The sequence below is a fragment of the Jatropha curcas genome, chromosome 4 (assembly GCF_041381405.1).
Source record: "Jatropha curcas cultivar XTBG-Jc1 chromosome 4, XTBG_Jcur_1.0, whole genome shotgun sequence".
NCBI classification, from domain to species: domain Eukaryota; kingdom Viridiplantae; phylum Streptophyta; class Magnoliopsida; order Malpighiales; family Euphorbiaceae; genus Jatropha; species Jatropha curcas.
Genome location: NC_143154.1, coordinates 7470781 through 7483471, shown reverse-complemented (window position 1 = coordinate 7483471; position 12691 = coordinate 7470781). Strand labels below are relative to the sequence as shown.

The 12691-nt window shown below is 33.9% G+C and overlaps 1 protein-coding gene and 1 long non-coding RNA gene across 4 annotated transcripts; one reads left to right on the top strand and one right to left on the bottom strand.

The window, feature by feature from the left end:
* Positions 1-766: 766 nt before the first annotated feature.
* LOC119371332 (uncharacterized) lies at positions 767-2079 on the bottom strand. Of its 3 annotated transcripts, none has more exons than XR_016320401.1 (3): positions 1791-1978; positions 969-1672; positions 767-814 (listed from the first exon to the last, which is right to left on the bottom strand). It is a non-coding gene; the product is annotated as an uncharacterized LOC119371332 (long non-coding RNA). The 3 variants fall into 3 exon arrangements; XR_005178935.2 differs by lacking the exon at positions 767-814 and having other exon boundaries at positions 989-1540; positions 1632-1672; positions 1791-1975; XR_016320400.1 differs by lacking the exon at positions 767-814 and having other exon boundaries at positions 989-1672; positions 1791-2079.
* A 7741-nt stretch (positions 2080-9820) lies between these two features.
* On the top strand, positions 9821-10921 carry LOC105647897 (late embryogenesis abundant protein). The gene is made up of 3 exons (XM_012234123.4): positions 9821-10057; positions 10383-10522; positions 10651-10921. The coding sequence occupies exons 1-3, from the start codon at positions 9858-9860 to the stop codon at positions 10716-10718; spliced, it is 408 nt and encodes a 135-aa protein (XP_012089513.1). The 5' UTR covers positions 9821-9857; the 3' UTR covers positions 10719-10921.
* Positions 10922-12691: the final 1770 nt, after the last annotated feature.

Genomic DNA, 12691 nt, shown 5'->3' with positions numbered 1-12691 from the left:
GTAAGTTGTAGACGTGATTAGGTTTATCAAAAATTTCAAAGCCCGGAGGTTGTTCTACATACACCTCTTCATTTAGAAAACCATTTAGAAAAGCACTTTTCACATCCATTTGATACAACATGAAGTTTTTAAAGCATGCAAATGCACAAAGCATTCTAATGGCCTCAAGTCTAGCAACCGGAGCAAAGGTTTCATCAAAGTCGATGCCTTCTTCTTGGTTGTACCCTTGAGCCACTAATCTTGCTTTATTTCTCACAACATTACCTTGTTCATCAAGCTTATTTCTAAACACCCATTTTGTTCCAATAACAGAATGGTTTTTAGGTCTAGAAACAAGTTTCCAAACTTGGTTTATCTCAAATTGATTTAGCTCTTCTTGCATAGCAAGAATCCAACTTTGCTACAGTGCCTGTTTTCCCGGACTACAAACAGTCCGACCGGACCAAAGGCCATTTTGGAAGTTCACCGAAAGTATGCCAATATGGTACTTAAAACGTCCGGAATGTCGCGAGGGTCGCGAAACAGGTCCCGGAATATTTTTCGGAGGTCCGAAACTCCTGAAAACTCCTCTGGAGTGAAAGGCCCAAGAGGGGCCGCCGCCGCACACGGCTGCTCCGGCCGCCGGACATGGTGGCACCTGCCGCCGGCCAGCAGCAGCAGCAGCAGCCGGCCATCCGCGGCACCTGCCGCCGGCCGTCCGCGGCACCTGCCGCCCTAGGCCCGTTTTTGGCCTATAAATAGCCACTTACCTCTTCATTTTTGGCCACTCCTGTCTGTGTTGACAGACGATCTTTCTCCACTAAATAAGAAATAACTGCCAATGTCAAACATACAAATCGGCTTTAGTTATGTCCTCTTGACCAGCAAAGAAAGCATTCCCCAGATGAACATTTTAGGAATATAATTCATGATGCTTCATAACAGCTTATTATAACAAATTCATATATCAAAAGAATATTAGAGAATACCTTTCAATCCAAATCCGATGAGTTGTGAATTGGTTGAGCAATTGATAAAACGTTGTGCTTGATTTGATGCGCCTGATAGCCTTTTCCGAGATGGATATGTTTATGGTTGGGGGATAAAATGAAAAAGCAGGACAAAACACGCGCAAGGAGAGGAGAACCCGGGCAAATCCCTGTGCGATCTCCTCTCAAAAGCACAAAAGAGTAATTTTTATTAAGTACTTGGTGACCTGCCATGCAAGCGCACCTGCCATGGAAAAGGTCCGATGACAAAGATATCAACCAAAGAATTAAAGCCCCCTCCATCAATCAAGCAATATATGGGCTTCTCGTCCTGATATATCTTCTACATCCAGAGACATGAATATAAACATATATATATGTGGAGATATATATTTTTCCGCCTCCTAACATCTGATCAAAACGTCTGCTACAAAAACCACACATGAATTACAGGCAGACGCACTGATCTTGGCCGAGCGGATCCTTAAGGTGACAGGTCCTTTTACACCACCTGCAACAGCTACCAAAGAAAAAGGAATAGACACTTTCAATGGCTTTTTCATGACCCGAACCTGAAGCCACACAACCCACAATAAGACACGAAAAGGCGTAAATAGTAGTTTCAGATCCTTCTTGCTAATCACCAAAACAAGAAAACCATACCAGTCAGAAGATCAATTCAATGGACAGTTCGAAGTTGCAAGCTACACGACCATTACAAGATCTATTCAGAAATACATATTCACAACATGTCTAGTAACAATATTGTGGAAATATAACTAGCATATGAAGGAAAGCTGAGAGATCTATTATTACACAAACCTGATATCTACACGTCCCTATTTGAGTCAAGCCCTGAAACCACCATCTGAAAATAGATCGGAAAACGATCCATTCAACAGCGAAAGCCACAATCCTTGAGAAGAAGCCATTAAGAGGAGATCTGAACCAGAAAAGTTAGGCAGAGCTTGTAGAAAGAGAAAGAAAGAAATACGATAAGATATGGAAGAGAAGGTGTGGCTGTAATATCATTATATAGCGGCAGTGAAGAAATGGACGAACATGATTAATAGACGTTTGGAAAAATCGATGGATAAGAAACAACCAACGTGGCTGAGTTGTCGGCTTGTTTGTTGCCTTATTTGACATTGGGGCGGTGGTACAAAATGAACGGCCTACACAAAGCATGAGCTGGCTACCAGATAATTTTCGATAGCGTTACGTTTACGCATGTTTGACTAGTCAAACACGGCATTATGTCAGGTTTTTTTATGGCTTAATTTCACTGATGGTCACCGTTACCGATTACATTAGCGATCCTAATTTCTAATTTGTTACTATATTAACTTTAATTGAGGCTTCAGTGAAAGGAATGAGGAAGAAATTTTGGGTTCAAATCTTATTAAACACATCTATAGAGAAGGACAAAGAGCTTTAATTGTGATTAAATTTAAGTTAAATTTAATCGTCCCTTATAATAGAATCCAAAAAATAGTGATTTACACAAATTTTAATTGATGTTTCAATAAAAGGAATCTATTAGGTTTTCTATTAGAGAATTAACGAAATGCTGACGTGCAAATGAGAATGATTGTGGTAGTAAAAAGTAAACTACATCAGTTCTGTCTAATCAACTTCTTGACTCCAAATCATCCTCTCCTATTTTCTCTATTGCCTTATTATCCCTTCGATCGTCGTTCTAAAAAAAGCATTAATTTGATTAAATTTTACTTTTTTGTAATCCATTCTTGTGAGACTGAATATTGTATTTCTCCTATTCACACATGGACAAAACAGGAGTATTCAAGCCTTATAGACATGGAGACCAGAGCAAGTTCTTTTTCGACAGGCTCTCAAAGTTAGAATCCGATACATTTTCTTATATTCATTGCTCGGAGTTTAATTACGATCATCATGTTAATTTTTTGAGGTTGTTGTATGTTCCTGCAGATTACTTTTAGACTCCTTGGATTCTGTCAAGTCTGCCGTTGGTATACTTGAGGTATTAATTGCATTTGGTTGTGAAGAAATCACAGAGAGTTGCATCCAGTACCTAGAGGTTGTTCCTTGGGAGGATAAGAAAGAGGAAGAAATCATGTTATATATATAAGAAAACCCTAGCGTTATGACCTATTTCTCTAGGCCAAACTAGTACTAAGATATGGGTAAGTTTAAAATCTCCAAACCCCCTAGTCAACTTAACATATTCACTCAGATACATAACAACTCATTTCATACTACAATTGGCCCTAAGATTCACCGTTCAAGCAATATATGTAATAATGCAATAATTAATAAATATAGGACTATTCAACCCAAATCTAATTTCTCAATTCCATGTCATGATGTACCTATTTAACAATTCACATTATTACTAATACTTCAAATATTACAAGTCATATATATTGCAATCGTAGAAATTCTAATAACTTTTTATAGTCTAACAAGATATGGATTCTCAAGGGAAAATTCCTAGCAAATTTTGATAGAAAATCAACACTATGGTTGGCTTTTCTATATACATGAGAAATATTACAGTTCCATCACTGTGCATGCGGTTCTTGATAGCAATAACCAACTGAAAAACACCAACATTTGAGATCAAATTACCTCTACAAGTTGGACAACAATAGAGTTATCACACTCTATTATGAGGTACTAAGTTTCTAAGCTTTAAGTCATCTTAAGCCTCTGTACATAGCCCAGAGTTTGGCCTCCAGTACTGAATAAGTACCAACTCTAGTAACAAAGCCTTGAATCCATATACTTGTGTAGTCACTTAGTAAACCACCTTCACATGTTAGGCTATCCATAAGAGAATCATTTGTGTTGAGTTTGTAAAAAAGGCAAAGAAGAAGGAGACCAAGAAATCCATAACTCTTTTTTTTAGCAGAATTATTACTTAGGTTTGAAACCACCATATCAACCATGAAAAAATCCTTAGCAGAAGAGAGGATGTCAAGCACCACCATCATGATTATCGAGAGCTCACCATTAAAACCCTTAAATTCTGATGCTTCCATAACTTCCAATAAGCCACACAAAAAATAATGGCCCAAAGCGTCCCAGAACTGTGGATTACTTTGCTTTTCAAATTATTAAGGAACCAAATATTAAACGGGATCACAGGGTCATAGAAAGAAGCCATATTGGAGCTTAAATACTAGCCCATACTTGACTAACATAAACACAATATCTAAAACCATAGTGATAGGTCTCATACATACGTATGCACATCATACAATATGGCTCTCCACTTAGATATCTTTTCATTCATTCAACATTGGTTAGAAGCTTATTATGAAAAGTTTAACCACAGAAATAGTCGAATCTGTTGAGATCCATGCCAACGCCAAATAAAAGACCAATCCCCAAGACTTTCAATGTTAATATGCATGTTAACCATTAATAGGCAAATTTGAATGAAAATTGACTAAAGCTCATGAAACGCCAACAAATCTAATCAGGACCACGTCCAATAGATGGAGGAAGACAACAATTATACAAATGAGAATTGAATTCAAAAGAAAAGAGGAAATTCTAAGTCAATTCCAATTCCTATTCTCAAGATAATCAGCAATGCAATCATCCATAAGATCAATAGGAACTTCCAGTATAGCCGCCTCGTAAAGAATCACACCCTCTATGAGCCAGTGATACTGCCAAAACTTGATTGAGAGACCATTGCCTACCGAGTACATCAGATCCTAAAGCATCGCCCAAGTATCAATAATATCATTAGCAAGAAGGGAAGCTTTCTAAGGAGTATTAGCCTACGGAACCTGATAGGTCTTATATTTTATAGTTTAATTTTTATTAGGATTTTTAAAATTTTTAATTACTTTGATTAATTTTTGTTTAGATTTATTTATGTTTTTAATTAAGTTTTCTTGATTCTTGATAAGCTTGATTTGAAGGGTTTTTAGTAGGAAAATAGCCAAAATTTGCATCAAAGAAGGTTGGAGCCGAAAAATGAAGATTAAAAGCTCAACATGACCAAGTCAGTAAAAAACACGTGTCTCCAAGAAAGCTGAAAATTCAAGTGGGCCGAATTTAATTGTTTAGCCCTTGTAGATTTGAAGCCTAAGCGTGCTTATGCATGGAGCTACATGGGAATGATAGAAGACTTACCTTGTTTGAGTTCCGGCCCTATTTTATGAAAGAGGACTCCTAATTAGGAAGAAATATTATTTGAGTAGGAAATTTTAAGAAATACAACACAAAATAAATTTTCTACTCAAATAATATTTCTTCCTAATTAGGCCAACTAGTTTCCTACTTGAATTTGAAGACACTTACGAAGTTTATATAAAGAGAGATCACTACAACAATTCAGAGTGTGGGGAATTTGGAAGCTTGGATCTTAGATCTTTATTCTACTTTTCTCTTAGTTTTCTTTCTTTTAAGACTTCAATCATTCAAGTTTGTGTAAAGAATCAAGAAAGCCATCCACGCTATTCGTTGACTAGTTTTTATATCTAAACTCATAATCTTGTTTCTAATTTTCATTATTCATATTGCCTATGAAATTATTTTCAAGTTTAATTGATTTTTATTTAATTATTATGTCGAGCTAAACTCTTATGCTAAAGATTTGATGTAGCTTAATTTATATTCCAATTTATAATATTAGATTTGGTTTTCCTCGTTCAAGGTATAATTTATTATCGAACTTAATGCTTTAAAGTAGAGTTTCTAATATGGATTGATTTATTTCATTAATCACTATTGGGAGAAGGGGTTTTGATATGAAAAATGTAATAAATTACATGGGAATAATAACTCGATGCATAAGCTATTTGGTTTAACTCATGGGAGGTTTTCATATGGTTAACGACCTTATGTTATGAATTCATAAACAAACCGTAAAACATAATAATTAGATCGGGTTAAAATAGCTAATAATACATCGACAGAGCTTATTAGTAACTTTAGGGTTGTTTCTTCTACTTGACCAATTAAAATTAATTATCAGACTAATAAAATAAATTGGATAGAATGAAGTGAAATCAAAATCCCTAGCAGCTTTTAATCCTTGATTTCTTTTCATAGATCTTGTTTGATTTCTTATTGCTTTCGTTTATTTCTTTTATTTTTCAATCTATTCTCTTTATTGTCATTTAAATAATAGTAGGTTAACACAATTTTGGTATTTGGTATACAATCTTCGTGGGGCGATACTCTACTCGCTCTTTCTTACTTATTTGCGATTTCGTGCTGTTGCGAATTTGCCCTATTAAGTTTTTAGCGTCGTTGCCGGGGATTGGCGTTACCAATATCAATAATAATTACCCTATTATTAATTTTAACATTTATTTTTCTGTTACTTTAATTTCTCTTTTACAAGAAATTTCAGGTGTTTTATGCAAAGAAGATCTCTTAGTTTTGGACCTTTGATTTTTTTACCCAGAAATTGAAAGGACTTGCCGAAGAAACAAGGCCATTTTGGAAGTTCACCGAAAGTATGCCAATATGGTACTTAAAACGTCCGGAATGTCGCGAGGGTCGCGAAACAGGTCCCGGAATATTTTTCGGAGGTCCGAAACTCCTGAAAACTCCTCTGGAGTGAAAGGCCCAAGGGGGGCCGCCGCCGCACACGGCTGCTCCGGCCGCCGGACATGGTGGCACCTGCCGCCGGCCAGCAGCGGCAGCAGCAGCCGGCCATCCGCGGCACCTGCCGCCGGCCGTCCGTGGCACCTGCCGCCCTAGGCCCGTTTTTGGCCTATAAATAGCCACTTACCTCTTCATTTTTTGCCACTCCTGTCTGTGTTGACGGACGATCTTTCTCCCTCACGCTTTTGCGATTCTTTTACCGCTTTTTGCATTTTTAATTCAGTCTTTATTTTTTTTTTTATGTGTTGTGATACTTGGCCACTAAAATTAAACAAATTCTAATTAATTAATTAATATTCCCCAAGCGAGGAGCTTAATCTGGAGTTAAGAAGTGGTCGTCGATTAAATCAGGTACTTAAACGAAACTCTGTCTATTTAATTTTAGCACTTCATGCATGCTTCTCTTCTACTCCTAATAATTCTATAACTGCATAAATGCATTCATATCATATTTAAACAAATAAACTGCCTCAATCAAATATGATTAAGCTTAAATACCCGATTAATTAATAATCGTGGTATTAATGCTAAATCCGACAATATTGGCTAAAAAGCCTAGTTAATTAATAACTACGGTTTAATTGCCTTTATTTCGAACAGTCCGGCTTAAGTCCAATTAATCAATAATTGTGGCTAAAAAGCCTTAATCAATCACGTTTTGGCAACAAATTGCCTACAATTAAATCAACTACATTTTGGCAACGAATTGCCCACGGTTCAATCAATTTTTGGCAAACAAATTACCTATAAATTAGATTAACCACTGTCTAGCGACAAATCGCTTAAATCGAACTTTTTGGCAAAATGTCTTAAATTAATCAATCTTTTGGCCAAAGGCCTTAAAATCAATCAATTAGGCGACAATCGCCTAATCAACACTTTTGGCAAACAAATTGCCTAAATCAACCAATTTTGGCTAAAAGCCTTAAAATCAATTAATTTCGGCGACAATCGCCCAATCAACACTTTTGGCAAACAAGTTGCCTAAATCAACTCATTTTGGCCAAAGGCCTTAAATCAATCAATTTCGGCGACAATCGCCCAATCAACACTTTTGGCAAACAAATTGCCTAAACCAACTCATTTTGGCTAAAAGCCTTAAAATCGATCAATTTCGGCAAAATGCCTTAAAATCGACCATTTTCGGCTCAAAGCCTTAAAATCGACCATTTTTGGCAAAATGCCATAAAATGAACCATCTTTGGCTAAAAGCCTTAAAATCAATCATTTTGGCGACAAATCGCCCGACAAAATCAATTTCGGCAATAATAAGCCCGAACATCAATTTTGGCAATAATAAGCCCAAATATCAACTTTGGCGACAAATCGCCCGACAACCATTTTTGGCACAAATGCCTTAAAACCAACATTTTTGGCGACGAACGCCTAATCGAATCAATCGATCCTTTGGCAAAATGCCTAAACAAACATGCACAAAGCATACACACACTCATGCATTAAGCATACACCTTCAAAGCCAAGAAGGCATATCGAACTACGTTGACTTTGATCTTCCATTCAAACGGAAGTACGTAGGCACGTTTGGGATCTAACCCCGAGCGGCAAGTCGAAATCACATAAACATTTTCATTGGTCCAATTACATTATTTACCTTGCAAAACATTCATCCATAGGTTAGTTGATCAGCATGACATGGTCTCGGGATCCACCTCGAGTTCGTAGATTGTGCCTTAAACATTGGGTTAACTAATCTAGAAATTAGGTTAATTAAAATCGGAGTCACTTAGGGTTTTTCCTAGTTTACCCTAAAATAATTAAACAAGGTGGCGACTCATACATTCACGTGCATTTCTGCCCTTAGTCACATGCATTCACATGCCTACGATGTTCGGGGTAGGGGTTCACAGGTAGAGTACAGAAAACTCGATTCAAGACATTACTATCCCACACATGGAGAAGGTCGCTTGATAACCTCTATCTCAATAGCTTCTAACCTAAGCTATTACACTCAAAAGTTTAACAAATAAAGAGCCTGTCTACTATAGAATACAGATTCTAAATAGATAGAAGGAAACGCCTATATGAGCACAGGAAAAACAATTTTATCAGATTAGAAGATCGATTAGAACACAGAATTGTTTTTCAAAAAAAAATTGTAAAAATTCTTTTCACTTTAAATATTGAAAACGTTAAGTGTAGAGATGAAAAGAAAATGGGGGTAGAGTAAGTTTTGAGAGAAAAGGATTCGTTCAATGAGAGAGAGAGCTCTTAAAACAAATACTCTTACTTCACCAAATGAATAAGGCGTGAATGTTCCTTTATATAGGAAACAAAGAAGCTGTTGCTTTTTGGAAAGAGATTTTATTTTGAATTCAGAATATCTTCTTTCCTTTTTAAAACGATGTGAAAACCTTTGTTACCAAAAGATCACTTTATCCCTTTTTGGTAAGAGAATGAAATACGATTTTATTTCCTTTAAGTAGAAGATATTTTGACAGCATTTATTTTGAGGAGAATTTGCGGAAAGATGCACTTACCAAAACCGAAGGAGATTTTCCTTCATTTTTAAGGTAAGAGAATAATTTTAAAGCACTTTAGATCTTTCAAAATATATTTCTGAAAAGGTGAATGATTTTATTACCAAAAACATTAAGAGAAGAAATCTCTTTAGTTTTAGGAAAATAAATCTTTTCGTTTTGAAGGAATATTTTCGAGAATAAATTATTTTGAAGAAAACTAATTTTCCGACAAATATTTTTGAGAGAGAAAAGGATTTTTGTGCTCATATATGGATTTTCTCTCTATCTTACAAAGTTTTCCTAAATACCTAGCTACTAGGTCTTCGAAATCTTCATGCTCAAAGTAGGATTTGCCTTGTTTGATATTCTTTCCAACGAAATTCTGCATAAAATAAAATTAGCACAAATAACATACTTTAAATTTATTTGTTTTGTATTAATCATCAAAATCCGAGATTTGACCCTTGAGCCAACAGTTCGTTTAACCGAAATCGAACTAATCAGATGCAAATTTTAAATAATTCATGAATAGCTTAAAGTTCATTTACGGCTTTAATGAGAGGGCATCTACTAATAGGACCAAACGTTCTCTCAAGGCAACTCCTGGTCAAGTTGGCTGTATGGGCGCCATTTGTGCTGCATGCTCTGTTTCCTCGTGCCACGTTTCTCCTAGCAATGCTACGTGCTATCAGAAGAACTCATCTGTAGCAAGATTAAAGTCCGCTCTTCCTAATGTCGTCACCTTCATCTATAAAGCAGTAAATCCTCCATAAAACCACAAGAGAAGAACTCAGAGATGAATCAGGCAATCAAATCAATAAGAACTTATCAAACAATACCTGCTGGTTTCTTATATCCTTCAAATCAATTAGGTCAAAAAACTTCAGTGCTCAGATTCAAGCAGGTCACAACTGCGTCGAGTAATCCTGAGAATCCACACGACATGGATAAGGCTCAGAGCCCAAATGAGAAATCCAAAGAAGCAATAGAACATGGGTTAGTTCCTTGATTGGCAATAGCTTTTAACATAGCATTTAAAGTTAAAATTTAGTGTTTTAACTATGAAGTTAAAAACATTATTTCATATTATTTCTATGGTGTAGCATAAAAAGAAAGTTTTTGAATTTGATTGGGTGGATTATGAAATGTTAGTCTTTATCATGTTTCATCTTTATTATGTTCATTTTTTAATAAAATGCCGGTAAAACAGCTGATTATAGTTAATTTTACCGGACATAGTCTTTTTTTGTTTGAATTGATTAATTATCGCAATTAACTTCTTTTTTTGTTTGTTTTGTTTTCGTGCTTGCGTGTACACAAGGGATGTAATGTCCCATTCATTTGGACAAGCGTATGCCACGAGATCTGATGAAGAAGGATTTGGTGGAATTTATGGAGGAAATCAATCATGTGATAACGATGATGATAATAATGGCAAGAAAATCCATGAGAATCACCCCGGTACCTACATTTATTTTATATGATCTCAGCAACTGTCGTCTTCTTTATTTGCTTTCATTATTTGTTATTGTGAATTGGTGCCAGTCTTTTACATTTTTTTTGTTTTGTCTATTTGGGAATGTATGAAGATTATGACAGGAGCCAGGGAAGTGAAGTGAAGGAGAAGGAAAAAGGACGAAACTCGACCAAATGCTAAGTCCTAATGCATAGTTTAAAAATCAAATTTATGCATTAAGGAGTTGTTATTACCTTTTTTTTTTTTTTGTGTGTGTGCCTAATAAATCTATGTCAAGAATCATGACTTCAACGCCAGCAAATGATGCTTTTGTTCTTTGTTTGAAGGTTGGGTATGATTTTTCATACATTGTTGATATTCTATGGAAGGGTTTTATTTTGAAATCTTTGCTTTATGGCTTGATTGAGGAATGTATACATTTGCATCTAATAGGTTGTACTTCGTTAATTCTCTCAACATTAATCGAGTAGAAAGGCAGGATGTTTCTTTTTTTATATATAGACTTCAGTACGTCGGTTTGGTCTTCAACATTAAACCAGTTAGTTTGGTATATCATTCAGTTAAATGATTTGAAATTAAAAATTAAGTATTCTGCTGTGTCAACTGAACAACTGAAGTCGAACTAAAAATCGAATGATCAAACTAAAAATCCAAATAGTTTCGATTTTGGCCTTTATTTTTTGAATATTTAACATTTATAAAAATATTTTGTTAGTAGTATATATTTTGCTTTGTGAAAGTAAATTAAGTTAATTTATTTGGTTGTGACTAAAAAATCAAATAATACAAATAAAACATGCAAAATAATATTACATGACCACGGAGCATAAATATTTTAAATATTTTAAATGAAAAAGTTTCATATCTCATTTCAGAAAAATCCCAATCAGAGGATTCAAAATTACCATTCAATATTTGTATTCATACTCAAATGGTGCTTATGGAATGAGCCAGCTTTTAAGATTAGATTAGTGATATTTATTAGTGTGGAGTGAAACAATTACATCATTATTCATTTTGTTCATGATCTATAATTCACGACTCAATTATAAAGAAATCACACTATAATTCATGGTTTATGGGTTGAGTGCGTATAGATATAATCCAGATGAGTCGATAGAGTCCTAGTCGAGCACTCTTTTTTCTCCTACCCTTTCACAGCTTTCATCATCTTTAGGCTTATCTGACTTAACATCCTAATCTATATGTATACTATATATAAAGGTAGAATGAGGGAGAATAATGTGATTATCTGTAATAATCTTAGTGAAAGTTTAAAAATTCTAAAATATTGTTAGTTATTGAATAATTGATAACAATTTGAGCTTATTAAATACTTGAGTTTTTAATAATTGACCAATTATAATTTTTTAATACTTTTTATTAATTGATTAAAAAAAGTATATTATTATATTATTTTAATTTTTTTAAAAGGTAATATTATTTTTTTAATATATTATTCTAATTGAATTTTCAATCATTTATTATTTACGATATTAATTATTTTAAAAAATAGATTATTATTTTAATTTATATATATATATATATATATATATATATATATATATATATATTTTGTTTCACATGTTTTATATATATCACTTTTAAAATTTTGAATTTTTTCTCTTATTTGTATATTTATTTATATCTAGATTTTTCATGAACTCAAATCAATATTCAATAATATGGGATCATACTATTTAATTTTTTTAAAGAAATCGATGCTAATTTAAAGTTTAACCTTATCATTTTTTTAAAAAATTGAAGTCTAATCTTATAATTAATAATAATCTTTTCATTTTATTATCTATAATTATTTTATTAAATATATTTGACTTTTAATGTTGTCCCATCATATTAAAATTAGTTTAAGAAAAACATTGTTCGCTTATAGTATGAATATTATTAATAATATCTAAACATTATATAAATATCTAGAGAATATAAGAGAAAATTTATAATCATACTTAATATTATATAAAAATAAATTAATGAGTATAAACAATGAGTAATACCGAATACTAACAACATGCAATGCATGTCACAAAAAACACTAGTAATTTGTAAAAATAGAGAAGTTTATCTTAAATCACAAATAAATATAAGTCTCTCAAATTGTCAAGTGTAAGAAGAGCATTGTCAAGTGTAAGGAG

Bases quoted from the DNA above. Each gene is read 5' to 3' on its own strand.
- LOC105647897 (XM_012234123.4), top strand. From the start codon at position 9,858: ATGAATCAGGCAATCAAATCAATAAGAACTTATCAAACAATACCTGCT. The intron at 10,058-10,382 runs GTTAGTTCCTTG...CGTGTACACAAG, and splicing joins AAAGAAGCAATAGAACATGG to GGATGTAATGTCCCATTCAT. The intron at 10,523-10,650 runs GTACCTACATTT...GAATGTATGAAG, and splicing joins AATCCATGAGAATCACCCCG to ATTATGACAGGAGCCAGGGA.